The 14325-nt window shown below is 62.0% G+C and overlaps 1 protein-coding gene across 1 annotated transcript; it reads left to right on the top strand.

Annotated features, from left to right (window-relative positions):
- Positions 1-260: 260 nt before the first annotated feature.
- LOC132484326 (proline-rich protein 36-like) lies at positions 261-14032 on the top strand. Its single transcript, XM_060090766.1, has 15 exons — positions 261-313; positions 1031-1143; positions 1240-1382; positions 1770-1884; positions 3438-3592; positions 3934-4165; positions 4246-4465; positions 4873-5804; positions 6108-6270; positions 6385-7169; positions 7443-8009; positions 11938-12149; positions 12316-12637; positions 12977-13191; positions 13937-14032. The coding sequence occupies exons 1-15, from the start codon at positions 261-263 to the stop codon at positions 14030-14032; spliced, it is 4323 nt and encodes a 1440-aa protein (XP_059946749.1).
- Positions 14033-14325: the final 293 nt, after the last annotated feature.

Here is a 14325-nt window from a genome sequence, read left to right as displayed (position 1 = left end):
GCCCCCACCCCCGTCATCACACATCCATGGAAGGGGTCTCCTCCACCCCACTGGGGTCTGAGTCACCTGTCCTGCCCTCTGAGGGATGGGCTCTCACCCCCGGCTGCTGCCCCAGACCCCTTGGGGAATCGACCTATTTCTCGCGTCTGGTCACCCCAGGGTCTTCGGTGGCGGGTGTAGGTTACACAGGAGCGCACTTGGGCCCCAGCGTCCCGTGGACGGACACAGAGAGCACCTCCGAGGGGCTCGTCTGGGGTACCATGGTCCTGGTCCGATTCTGGGTTGACGGCGCTCAGGCCCGGGATGCACACAGGTGTGTGACACAAGTGTGTCAGCTCAGGGAGGCTCATGAGGGCAGGTACACGTGGGGGTGTCCCCGGGGCACCCTCCTCGGGTGTTCGAGCATAACGGCCAAGGAGAAGTGGATGTGTGGTTCGGGGTCGCGGCTTTGACCGCAACCCATCAGAGGTGCCGGGCAGAGGGGGGTCCACCTGGCACGAGCCTCTGCGTTCCTATCCTGTTTTCAATGTGATAGTTTTCCTCAGGGGTCCCCAGAGGAGACCAGCTCAGGCCCTGGGGCCTTGGGCAGGGGTCTGCCAGGGTGGGAGGGGTGCCAGTCTGAGGGCTTTGGGAATGCCCTGGCCTGGGAACGGGTGCTGCAGGGAGGGCGGGGCGCTGAGCTGGGGCCGCATGAGACGCTGCCGGGAGGAGCCTGTGGCACCAGGGCGGACCCCGAGGCCAGCGCCGGGGCGGGGGGCAGGGGGGGCAGAACCCGCCGAGACAAGTCTGGAGGGAAAGGCAGCATCGGGGCATTCGCCCGAGTCCAGGAGGACAGGCCAGTGGCCCCAGCAGAGACCGGAAGCAGAGCCACAGGGTGTGGGATTTCAAGCAGGCAGAAGGGGGGTGGTAAACAGCGGTGGGGGGGAGAGAGAAGAAAGAACAGACCCAGAGGCGCTGAGGCGCCGCGTTTCCGCGCAGTCCCCACTCCTCCTCCCACCCCTTCCTCTGCCTTTTGTCTTTTCCAAAGCAGATCCCAGCTGAGGGCCAGAGCCGGAAGCAAAAAGCAGCCCTACGTGAAGGGGGTTCACGTCCTGAAAGCCCAGAGCATTTGGGTTCGGCCAAAGGCCTTTTATTGTTACACAGGTTGGTGAATAGAAGCAAAGCACATGTCTGTCGAAAAGCAAAGCATCTAAATTCGAAGTGGCGGCTCCTGCTGTCTTAGATCACGCTGCCCCGCAGGCTCTCTTGACCTCAGGCCGGTGGCCACCACACTGGGCGCCCTGAGCTCTAGGACGCAGCCTCCCCAGGACCCCCCTCCCCATGGCCGCCCACACTCAGGACGGTGCTGTCCCAAAGCCGGACACACCCGTGAGGACAGCTGGGTAGCGAGTAGGCTTCCCGACCACCAGGCCCCAGGCAGGGCCGCCCCTAGACCCTCCATCTGTCCATCCAGTCACACTGGAGCCCAGCTTTTGGCTGCTGTTCTGTTCCTCCCTTCAAAAGCGCAGACCCAGCCCCGCTGTCCTGGACTTTGGGGACCAGCACGTATTTAATCTGATGAAAAGGACATTGACAAATGCCACCATCTCCCAGCCCACATGTTACAGAGCAAACAACATGTCACAGCAGTAAGTGGGGGGCACGCGGTCTTAGGACAAAGGATGCTGCCTTTAAGGGGCACAAGTTTAAACTCAGCTTCCTGGACAAGCGGGTGCGCGGCACTGCCCAGGAGCCCCGGTGAGCGCGGGGCGGCAGCTGTCCGTCTCCAGACCTATGGCCAGCACCTCCCTCCCCAACCCCCGTCATCCTCTGAATCCTCCGCTCTGTCTTTCTCACTGCCGTCAGGAGTGGACAAGTTGCTGAATGTCCAGTGTGTGACGGAAGGTAGGAAACAGTCAGGGAGTGTTTCCTGAAGGGGCGACCTGGGGTGGGGGTGGAGGGGTCGTGCCCTGTTTCTGGAGAAGGTGGAGGATGGAAGGAGCTGGTGGCTTAAGTCAGGTGGAGCCTGGGGTGAGAACAGCCGCCCGGCCGGGCTGAGAGCGCGCAAGAGCCCCATCCTGGTGAGACCTCCCTCTCTGGGGGGTGTCGGTGGGGCTGCCCAGCCCCTGGTCCTGGGGGCTGAATGAGATGAGCACCCAGGATGGGGCCGGGAGCGCCTGCAGTGCGCTGTCACCCGGCCGCCAGCCGCAGTTGCACACCCCTCTGTGTGCGTGTGTGCACGAGGCTGTGCACGGGGAATGTGGGATTGTGGGTGTGTGACTGAAGCGTGTGTGTGGATGGGGAGCGTCAGGAACCCAGAGGAGGAAGCAGGCAGAGTCACCGGGAAGGGACAGGAGGAGGGGCCCCTGACTCCCGACCCCCTGGGGGTGTGGGTTGTGCCCAGAGGGCAGCGAGGCCTCCACACACCACCACCACCACCATCCCCCACCCACCGAGGGCACTGAGAGCCTCAGGAGACCCCACTCCCTTCCCACTAATGCCCGCGGCCACTCATCCCAAAGGCTTCCCTTGACTCCTGTGACAGCAAAGTCTGGACCTCCCCGGGTCACAGCGGTTTGAACCTGGGCCCAGTGGCTGTGCTACACCCCTGAGGTGGGCCACGCAGGGCTGGAGGGGTCCTGTCTCCAAGAGACCCCTGTGGTCCCCAGACCCCCAGGAGGATGCTCCTACAGTCAGGCTCTGCCGAGGTCCCAGCAGGACCCACAGCTCTGGACACTGGAGAGGGCTGGGGGGCCCAGGGCCTGTGAGGGGGCCCCAGGATCCACAGAGGGTTGGGGAAGGGGGGCGGACGGGGAGCCACGACACTCCACCAGCAAAGCCCCTTCAACCTAAAGGTCTGACCTTTCCTGGGAACCCTCTCCGAGATTGACTTGGTGATGGGGCCAAAAGGATGGTCCCCGAGGAGCAAATGTTTGCTTGCCCTGCTCCAAGCCCCCTGCAGTTCACGGGTGCGGGGCTGCGCTCGAGGGAGGGGGCCTCTCAGGGGTTGGGGGGACCTTGGCCGCTCGAAAGCCCCCCTCCCCTCCCACCCCTTCTGTGAGCTCCGACCGCAGCCTGAGCGGAGACCCAGCCCCGCCCCCGCACCTGGGCACCTGGGCACCTGGCTGGGCTCGGGTTTCCTTACACAAAGCTCCCCGCCCAGCCGCACCCTCCCTACCCTGGGAGGGGCGCTCCCCACAGGGAGGCCACTGCAGGGGCGCTGGCTCCCGCCTGCATTTGGGCATTGTTTGCCAGCAGGACCACCGGGGTGGGCCAGGGTGGGGGTGGCAGACGGCTGCTTGGCCGGGCTCGGGTGCAGCTCCACTATCCCCACTGAGGGCGCGTGGCCGGGCGCCCAGGGCAGAGCGCCGCTGGCCCCGCTGGCCTCTGCCCCCACGGCCCTGCCCCGCCCCAGGGAAGGGTTAAGCCGGCCTGGCCGACCGCACCTTTGTTTGCAGATCTGCACCTGTGCTCCAATCCACCAGGCAAAGGAAGGCGGGACTGCATGCGTCCCACCAGAAGAAGGACCCTCTCCTGTCTTCCCACAGGCCTTGCCCGGGTGGGGACCCCCGGGGACCAGAGCCCCGGCACCACCTCCAACCTGCTGTGGAAGGTGGGCGTCTGTTTGCTTACATCAGAGCCGTCCAAAGTTCTGTGTTTCCATTCCACCTTGGGGCAGGTTGGGGTGCTTGCCCAGCGGCCTCTCCCTGTGCTGCCAGGAGCCCCGGGGTCGAGCTGCACCCCAAGAGCTGAGGCCCCCACCCCGTGCTCTGTCCTTGGGCGTGACCAGAGCCGCCTTTAGGGAGAAACCTGCTCAGTGAGGCCTAGAGCTCAAACGTTGCTTCTGAGGCTTCAGGCTGACCGTCCCCCCAGGCCCCAGCCCCGCAGGCCGCGGCAGCCCCTCCACACTGCCTTCCCAGTGAGACCACGGCTGAGCTCGCCCTTCTCTGCCAGGCGGCCGCAGCCGCCCAACACCTGCCAGCCCAGCCGGCCCCACAGTCCTCCACTCACCGGCCCCCAGACTCTCAGCCCAGAGCCCTCCAGGGCCACCCCTCCACCCCGCGTCTCCGGACCCCCACCCCCGATTCTCAGAGCGCGGCTGGCCCCTCCCCCGCCATAGGCCGAGGGCTGCAGTGGCCCCCCCACCTCAGCCCCTTTCCTGGGGGACAGCTCTGCCCACACAAACGTGGGTCCTGCCGCAGCCCCTGGTGGAGCTGCTTCCTCTGGGGGTTCTGTGAGGCCACGGTCTGGACACCTGTTCAGCAGGACCCTGGGAGACGCTGGCACCCCGCCCACGGAGGACCTGGGGTCCTGTAGGCACCGCCGCAGGACAGGGTGAGACCCCGTGGCCCGAAGCCTGCCTGCCCGTGTGGGACGCAGTGCTGGGGACCCTTGCTCCCTCGAGGTCACCTTGCCTGCTGGGGACCACGTGTGACTGTCCCGGGGAGCCCAGCGGCCCCTCCGGTGTTGCTGGTGTTAACAGGACGTGAGGAATGGTTTGCTGGGGTGTCCTGGTTTTGGTGGAGGGGGATGGGTTGCGGGGGGAGCCAGCCTGAGGGGTGGGGGGTGCCCACCGTGGCCCTGGAAGGGGAGCGGGCGGCGGGCGGTGAGGCAGAGGCCCCCTGAGGTTCACACCAGGCCTCTGTCAGGATGGAGAGAAGACGTCAGCCCTCCTGACCCCTCGTTTCTCACAGGTGAGGGAACCCACAGCCAAGACACACGATCCCCCACCAGGAGCCAACTGATAGAACAGGGACCCCGCCGAGACTCTACAGACCGACCAGCACATACTGGGACCTCAAGGACAGATTAGCCCCCACCAGGACCCCAGGGAGACACCAGGTTCCCCACTGGGACCCCACAGACAGATCAGTCCCCACTGGGACTCCACAGACAGACCAGGGCCCCCACCGGGAACACACGGACAGACCAGGGCCCCACTGGGACCCCATGGATAGGCCAGGGCCCCCACCGGGACTCCACAGACATACCAGGGCCCGCACCAGGACCCCACACAGAGACCAGCTCCCACCGGGACCCCACAGACAGACCAGTGCCCACCGAGACCCCACAGACAGACGAACCCACACCGGGACCCCACACAGAGACCAGCTCCCACCGGGACCCCACGGACAGACCAGGGCCCCCATGGGACCCCACAGACAGACCTGGGCCCCCACCGGGAACACACAGACAGACCAGGGCCCCACCGGGACTCCACAGACAGACGAATCCACACCGGGACCCCACGGACAGACCAGTGCCCACCGAGACCCCACAGACAGACGAACCCACACCGGGACCCCACGGACAGACCAGGGCCACAACCGGGACCCCACGGACAGACCTGGGCCCCCACCGGGACTCCACAGACAGACGAATCCACACCGGGACCCCACAGACAGACCAGTGCCCACCAAGACCCCACAGACAGACGAACCCACACCAGAACCCCACGGACAGACCAGGTCCCCAGCGGGACCCCACAGACAGACCTGGGCCCCCACCGGGAATCCACAGACAGACCAGCGCCCCCACCACGACCCCACAGATTAGGGCCCCCACCAGGACCCCACGGACACTCCAGGGCCCCCACCGGGATCCCATGGACAGACAAGGGCCACAACTGGGACCCCAAGGACAGACCAGAGCCCCCACCAAGACCCCACAGACAGTCCAGTCCCCACCGGGACCCCACAGACAGACCAGGGCCACAACCGAGGCCCCAGGGACAGACCAGGGTCCCCACCGGGACCCCACCGGGACCGCACGGACAGACAAAGGCCCCCACCGGGACCCCACGGACAGACCAGGGCCCCCAATGGGTCCCCAAAGACGGACTAGGGCCTGCTCAGGGACCCAACAGAGAGACCAGGGTCCCCATCTGATCCCACAGACAGACCATGGCTCCGGCCAGGACCCCACAGACAGACCAGTCCCCACTGAGACCCCACAGACAAAACAGGGCCCCCAACAGGTCCCCACGGAGAGACCAAGGCCCCCACTGTGACACCACAGACAGACCTGGCCCCAAAGGGACCCCACAGACAGAGAAACCCCCAGTGGGACCCCACAGACAGACCAGGGCCACCACCGGAACCCCACAGTCAGACCAGGGCCCCTACCAGGACCCCACAGACAGAACAGCCCCCAGCGGAACCTCACAGACAGGCCAGTCCACATCGGGACCCCACAGACAGACCAGGGCCACCACCGGGATGCAAAAGACAGAACAGGGCCCCCACCGGGACCCCACAGACAGAACAGCCCTCAGCGGAACCTCACAGACAGGCCAGTCCACACCGGGACCCCACAGACAGACTAGGGCTCACACCGGGACCCCACGGACAGACCAGTGCCCACGGAGATCCCACAGACAGACCAACCCCCACCGGGACCCCATAGACTGACCAGGGCCCCCACCGGGACCCCACAGACAGTCCAGGGCCCCACCGGGACACCAGGGACAGACCAGGGCCCCCACTGGGACCCCACGGACCGACCAGGGAGCCCACCGGGACCCAACGGACAGACCAGGATACCCACCAGGACCCCACAGACAGACCACGGCCCACACCGGGACCCCACAGACAGACCACGGCCCCCACTGGGACCCCACAGACAGACCCGCCCCCAACGTGACCTCACAGACAGGCAGTCCCCACTGGGACCACACAGACAGACCAGGGCCCCAACCTTGACCCCAAAGTCAGAGCAGGGCCACCACCGGGACACCACGGACAGACCAGGGCCCCCACCGGGACCCAACAGACAGACCAGGGCCCCCACCAGGACCCCCCACACATACCAGTACCAACTGGGTCCCCACAGACAGACCAGGGCCCCCACGGGGACCCAATGGAGAGACCAGGGCCCCCACCGTGACCCCACAGACAGACCAGTGCCCACCGAGACCCCACAGACAGACCTGGGCCCCCACCAGGACCCCACGGACAGACCAGGGCCCCCACCAGGACCCCATGGACAAACCAGGGCCCCCACCGGGACCCTACGGACAGCCCAGCCCCCACAGGACCCCACGGAGAGACCAGGGTCCCCACCGGGGCCCTACAGACACACGATCCCCCTCCAGGACCCAATGGATAGACCAGGGCCCCTGCCGGGACTCCACAGACAGACCAGACCCTACCGGGACCCCAAGGACAGACTAGCCCCCACCAGGACCCCAGGTAGACACCAGGGCCCCCACCAGGACTGCACAGACAGACCAGTCCCCACCGGGACTCCACAGACAGACCAGGGGCCCCACCAGGACCCCACGGACAGACCAGCCCCCACCGGGACCCCACAGAAAGGCCAATCCCCCCCAGAACCCCACAGACACACCAGGGCCACCACTGGGACCCCACAGTCAGACTAGGGCCTCCACCAGGACCCCACAGGCAGAAAAGCCCCAAGCAGAACCTCACAGACAGGGCAGTCCACACCGGGACCCCACACAGAGACCAGGGCCCCCACCGGGACCCCACGGACAGACCAGAGCCCCCACCGGGAACCCATGGAGAGGCCAGGGCCCCCACCGGGTCCCCACAGACACACGATCCCCCACCGGGACCCAACGGATAGATCAGGGCCCCCGCCGAGACTCTACAGACAGAACAGCCCCTACCGGGACCCCAAGGACAGACTAGAGCCCCCACCAGGACCCCACAGACAGACCAGCCCCCACCGGGACCCCACAGAGAGGCCAATCCCCACTGGGACCCCACAGACACACCAGGGCCACCACCGAGACCCCACAGACAGACCAGGGCCCCACCGGGACCCCACCGACAGACCAGCCCCCACCAGGACCCCACAGACAGACCAGGGTCTCCACAGGGACCCAAGGAGAGACCACGGCCCCCACTGGGACCCCATGACAGATCAACCCCCACCGGGACTCCACAGACAGGCCAGTCCCCACCATGACCCCACAGACAGACCAGGGAACCCACCGGGAGACCACACTCAGACCGTGGCCCCCACCGGGACCCACAGCCAGACCAGGACCCCCACCGGGACCCCACGTACAGACCAACCCCCACCGGGACTCCACCCACAGACCAGGGCCCCCACCTCGGTCACCCCTCAGATCCCATGCATGTGCCCTCTCTCTTCCTGTGAAAGGTATTTTAATGTATTTGTTCTTCGTAGAGACACGTGTGCCTAAATCATTTCGCGTGACCGTGTGGGTGGCCCGTACTGCCCCCTCCCTCTACCAATGTCCCGAGTCCCCAAGTGTCACTCCAGCTCACTCTCCTCTGTGTTTTCTCCTTGTGCACAAAACTCTGACGCTTACACATAGAACATGAGCGCGTGTGGTCTGCAGCGTACGCTTCTGTAACTGTGGATTTTTACTGGGGCCTTTGCAAGAGCGACGGGTTGTATAAACGTCCCACTTCTCACCGGTGCCTTGACCCCTCCAGGTCACCTGGACGCCTCCCCTCCTTGGAGGGGCTGCACACTAACCCCCTGTGTGCTGAGCTGTGTTTCCCCAGATCCATATGTTGAAACTCTGACCCCCAGAACCTCGGAATGTGACTGTGTTTGGAGATGGGGCCTTTACAGAGGGGATTAAGGTAAAATGAGGCCAGTGAGGTGAGCTCTGATCCAATCTGACTAGGGTCCCTGTAAGAAGAGGCGATCAGGACACAGACCTCGGGAGGACGTGGGGGGACAGCCCTCTGCCCTCAGAGGAGAGAGGCCGCACAGGAACCCTGATCTCAGACTTCCAGCCTCCAGGACTGGGAGGAAACTAACTTCTGTTGTATAAGCCCCGGGTCTGTGGCGCTTTGTTACGACCGCCCCAGGCCAACTGCACACCCGGCGCTCGCTCTGCACCCACCACCCCAAGAGAGGCCATGAGATGCCGCAGGATCACCCCTGCTTGGTGTCCTTGAAGGCATCCCACAGAGTCGGGATTTGCAGAGGCTTCTAATTGTGTGATGTGACCAGACGGCCTAGCCCTGAGCTCGTCTACAAGTGAGAGCCAGCTGCCCATACTCTGGCCCCTCCAGCGATGCGTGCTTTTGCTTTTTAATTTTTGCCAGTGTGACGCATCCCCGGCAACATCTCACCTCTGAAGAAGCCAGGTGCCCTCCCCGGACCCCCTCTGGTAGGTGCACGGCCCTTGCTGCCCAGGGTTCTCTGAGGCCTCCTGGGAGGTCACCCTTGGGGCGGTGACCCATACTGAGGTGGGGTAGGTTGGCTGCCCCCTGCTCCCTGAGGCCGCGTCTCCCGGGTCCCCTCTCCACGTGCCTCTCTCACAAGGACCCTGTCCCAGGCTCCGCTCCCTGGACACTGACCCGGTGTCTGTGATTCTCGCTTCCCTGACGCCAGCGAATCTGGACGTTCCCAAGTCTAACAGCTCCTGGATTTGCTCAGTGGATCGCCCGGTCATAGCCTTCACCCATCTTTCCACAGAGTTTCTTGTCTTTTTCTTGACAGTTTCTAAGTTCTTAATATAATATTTATTTTAACCATGTGTCATATGCATTAAAATATTTTCTCAAATTGATGCTGACTTTGCTTATGGATTATTTTGCTATGTTCAAGTTTTAACTTTGATATAGTAAGTGTGACTGTAAGGAAACAGGGGAAAATCTATTTACTGCAGTTCTCCAGGCAGAGTCTGTACAAGGAGAAGAAAACTTTAAAAAACCCACACAACTATTATTAATCTCCTCAAAGAAATAAGAGAAAGTATTGTGATCACGGAAAAAGATCAGAATGCTTTAGAAATAAATATTCAAACATGAACCTCAATAAAGGAGTTGTAAAGTAAAGCTGAAAGACCCAGAAAAAGAGATCGGGTCCCTGGGTCCCACCTATGAGGTCCCACGTCTCAGTGATATTTACCACGAAAGAGGGAACGGAGAAAACAGAAGCCAGGAGACAATTTAAAATTAATAATTAAAGAACATTTCCTGGAAATAAAGAACAAGAATTTCCAGACTGGCGGAGCCAAGGGGCACCTGGCAGAGGGTGAAAGGGAACCCACATGAAGGTCATTTGCACGAACTGTCAGGACACCAAAGACAAAAATAAGCCCCGAAACTTCCAGGAAGAAAAGACAAGTCAGGACTTCCCTGGTGGAGCAGTGGTTAAGAATCTGCCTGCCAATGCAGGGGACACTGGTTCAAGCCCTGGTCCAGGAAGATCTCACATGCCACGGAGCAGCTAAGTCCGTGTGCCACAACTACTGAGGCTGTGCTCTAGAGCCCGCGAGCCACAACTACTGAGCCCACGTGCCACAACTACTAGAACCTACGCACCTAGAGCCTGTGCTCTGCAACAAGAGAAGCCACCACAATGAGAAGCCCCCGCATCACAACCAAGAGTAGCCCCTGCTCGCCACAACTAGAGAGAAAGCCCGTGGGCAGCAACGAAGACCCAACGCAGCCATAAAATAATAAATAAATAAATAAAATAAAAAGAAAAGACAAACCGGTTTCACACCACGGATCAGGAGTTAAAGTGGGGTTGAATTTACCCACAGCAGCAGGTAAATTCAGAAGCTGGGGTCCCACTTTGGAGGGACGTGGTTCTGGGCTGGAGCTCTACACCCAGCAACGCGCCTCCACGTCGGGGGAGGGACATGGCACCGAAAGCCACGTGTCTGCCAGGCGCCCTTTCTCAGCAAGGACGTGCTCCACCAGGGCAGGAGTGAACTGAGAAAAAGGAGGGTGTGGGGGCCAGGAAAATCCAACCAGGAGAAGCAAAGGGAATCTTCTGGGTGAAGGCCAGGGGAGATCTCAGGGGTGGAGGGAGCAGCCCTGATGTAGACCCAGGAGGACGGGCCACCACGGGCAAAGGGGTGGAGGCTCCTGGACGGACCACTTCAGAAATACCCGTGTGTTTGAACTTAAGCCACTGGCGAGTCTGAGGATGAATTAGTCATGAGTGCAGAGAAAACTCAGCAAGCATGAAAAAGGAAGGCGATGATTAACATCATGTGTTCAACACATGTTTCAACATGTGTTGAAAACAACACATGTTCTGATTGGAACAGTAACCATGGCCTGTCACAGGCCTGGCGGGAACACAAATCTAACCGCTGAATTCAGAGCTAACTAAAATTATAACATCATTCCTTTGGAAAAACAGGGGGACCCGAGTATGTGGGGGAGAGGGGAAGAATAAATAAACCCAACTTCCCTGGGGTGAATTCAACAGACAATACCGAAATCTGAAACGCCGAGAAGTTGTCATTCAATCATGCTGTTGCATAGATGCTGGTAAAGAGTGCAGGAATTATCTGGGAGACAGAAACGGTGGCCCCCGTGGCCAGCGTGGGTGGGTGGCGGGACTGCATTTGTCCGAATCTTGCAGAAATGCTTGACTCTTAAACCACATGCAAGTATAACTTTGACAAAAATGAAATTAAAACTCATCTGGTGCCCTAACCCCCCTCTGTGGCCTGGGAACTGTTTCCATAATGCTGGAAGGACCTGTAATCAAACTTGGCTGTGGACCTGTCTGCTTTCACTGTGTTTTCTGGGTAGTGTCTCTCGTCACCTTGCCCGATTCTTCTGCATCCCCAACCTCGCCACGTTCCCCGCCTCTTCTCTGACAGTTGATATTCTGCTGGGACACAGCCCGTTTCTCTGGGTTTTCCCATCATGAGGCCACGTGGGGTCCAGCACCTCCACCCCGAGTCCACCTTCCCAGTCAGGTGGTGTTGCCTCCACCGCATCCTGCAGGAGACCCCCGGGGTGAGCGCTGTGGTGGGGCGGTCCCAGGTCTTAGGCCCACGTCTTATTTCTTTTGTGCCCTCTTGTTACCGCGACCCCCAGGGTAGGACTGAATTTCAGCTTTGATGAAGGAAGCTGGTCCTGCTCTAGCCAGTTCCGAATTCCACACCTCTGGGGTAATTCACAGACACAGGCATCTTGTTAAGTGGAATAAATTTGGTTCCCTTGAAAGAACCTTCTAGCCACTGTCATGTAAATTCAGGTGTCTCAGACCTGCCCCCTTCCTACTGGGCCCTGGATTCCGGCTGTTCTCAGAGGTGGCTGGTCAAAGGCAGGCCCCCTGAACAGTTTCGGGCCTTAACAGTCACCTTTGCCCGCTGGAAGCTCGAAAACACCCACAAATGTCACCGAGGTCCCCAACTTCTCCTGGGGGAGCCCAGGGATCTCCTCAAGTGCGGCAGAACGTCCCCCGTGGTCTGCTGCGGGGCTCCAGCCTGCCCAGCTATTTCCACCTCCCCCAGATGTGTGCAGAGGGCACGATCCCCACCCCATCACCCAACAAACAGCAGAGACAGACGGCTCTCTGGAAAACCCCTCCAGCCGAAAAACGCTCTCCCAGAGACCCCCACTCTCCCCACAGGCGCCCCCGGCCCAGGGCATGGCTCCTGCGCTCACCGCTGGGACGTCCCCAGTGGCCCCACCGGGACGCCCCAGAGACCGAGGGCTGGACGGCCGCTCAGAAGGAAAAGCTTTAGAGTTGGGGGGAAGGGATGTTTCGAGCCAGCTGTGCTCAGAAGCCACGGGGGAACCACAGACCCCACGAGACAAGCTCTCCCCAGCGCTTGCCTGGGAGCCGCAGTCCTACCTGGTCCCCACGAGGGCAGCGGGCGGTGTCGCCGAGGCTGGCTCCCCGGCTGCCTTATCGCGGCCTGGCCGGGGGATGCGGTGGAAGCCTTTGCCTGGTACAACTGGCCTCTGCAACACAGCCCAGGAATTCTGCCTTGAATAATTTTTAACTTCTGCCTGGGAGAAAACCAAGGTTGTGTGCAGTGCCTGTCTACACAGAATGCCAGGGGGCTTTCGCTCAGGAGCAAAGCCCTCAACAATACCAGGGAAACCTGCCTTGGCTAAAAAAGAGAAAGAGAAGAGAAGAAGTGGTTACAGGGCTCGGGGAGCCTGCTGGCGGTCAGGCGAGCAGCCGGCTGGTCTCACTTCGTTCTCTGGACATGAAGCTCTCCCGCCCGCAGCGCCCACCTCCCTGGCCTCTAACCCCACACCGGTTCTGTGATTCCTTCCAACAGCCTCATATTTCAAACTGCTGGAGCCGAGCCGTGCCACCCCTGCACCCTGCGCGCCCGCTTCCAGCCTGGGGTTAGCTCTGTGCGCGTCCAAGGTTGGACCCGTGACCCTGCAGCAGCACGTGGCAGGGGCCGCTCGAGTTCCTGTGGGCCCTGTGGCCACAACGGGGGAGGGGCAGTCTGGCCGCCCCCATGCCCCCCAGGATGGCCTTCACACAGTGAGCTGGGAAACCAGGGCTTTCCTTTAAAAAGACCTCGATTTTCTCCAGCTCTGGGACAGGAGTGACTGATGCTCAAGGTGGCCCAGGCGAGGCCCACTGACCCCGTGAGGGAGGGCACTGGACTCCCCAGGACACGGGATCACCACCACCAAAGGGCGGGTCCGGGCGGCCCAGCTCTGTGCCGCCACGTGGGCCCTGGGCTCAGAGCCCCAGGACCCGCCCTAGGGAGCCCTGCGCGTTGGAGGCTGAGCTTGGTCGGGGGCTGGGGGTGAGGCGCCCGTGCAGCAACCAGAGGTGAGGCTGAGCAGGGATGCCGGACACGAGGGGCCTGGGCAGGTGGGGCCGGAGAGGGGCTCCCGCCACCCCGCCCGACCGGGGTCCCCACATTCCTCCGGTAGCGTGTGACCCCTGCACACCGCAGGCTCTACTCAGGGACAGCAGGCAATCAGGAGGGTGGATTGGGCAGCCACAAGCCCATGCTGGGAATAAACCCCAGGGACACACATGCTGGGGAGGTCCTTCAGGGCCTGCCTGCTGGCATGGTGGTCACCCAGGGGGCAGTGAGGAAAGAGGGGACCTGGGCAAGACTGCATGGCCAGGACCCCGACCGCTGGTGCAGCCGGTTGGGTGTGCATGGCCGGGGCTCCTCGGGCAAGAGGGCTTCGGTCCTTCCGACCTCGGATGAGGGGTGCCGGTCCCGCCCCCACCCCGCCCCATCCTGCTTGTAGGGGTCTCCCCACAGGCTGAACTGGTTGTTCTGGGCGCCGGCACTGCTGACCCCATGTTCCTGCCATCCCCCCATTCACTCAGCACTGGATTTCAGGGGGCATCTGTGTAGCCCTGAGCTTCCAGATCCTGTGAGTCGCCCTCCTCAGGCTGCCCACCCACACATGCCTGCCATCCCCATACAGCTCTCTGGGGATGCCCTCACCCAGCTGGCCATGTCCCCAGCCGGGCTGCCCCACCACACCTGCCTACCCTGTCTACACTCACCTATGGGTCCCATGCCCGCACACACTCCAGTGCTCCATGTCAGACAGTCTGATGGTGAGATGGCCCCTCCTGGTGACTCACGTGTGTTTCTCTAACTGCTAACGGGCTTGAAGGTGTCCTCACACGAGGTCTTCTGAA

The sequence above is a fragment of the Mesoplodon densirostris genome, chromosome 2 (assembly GCF_025265405.1).
Source record: "Mesoplodon densirostris isolate mMesDen1 chromosome 2, mMesDen1 primary haplotype, whole genome shotgun sequence".
In the NCBI taxonomy this organism is placed as follows: Eukaryota; Metazoa; Chordata; class Mammalia; order Artiodactyla; family Ziphiidae; genus Mesoplodon; species Mesoplodon densirostris.
Note: the sequence above shows the minus strand (reverse complement) of the source record. Positions and strands in the feature narration are given on the sequence as shown.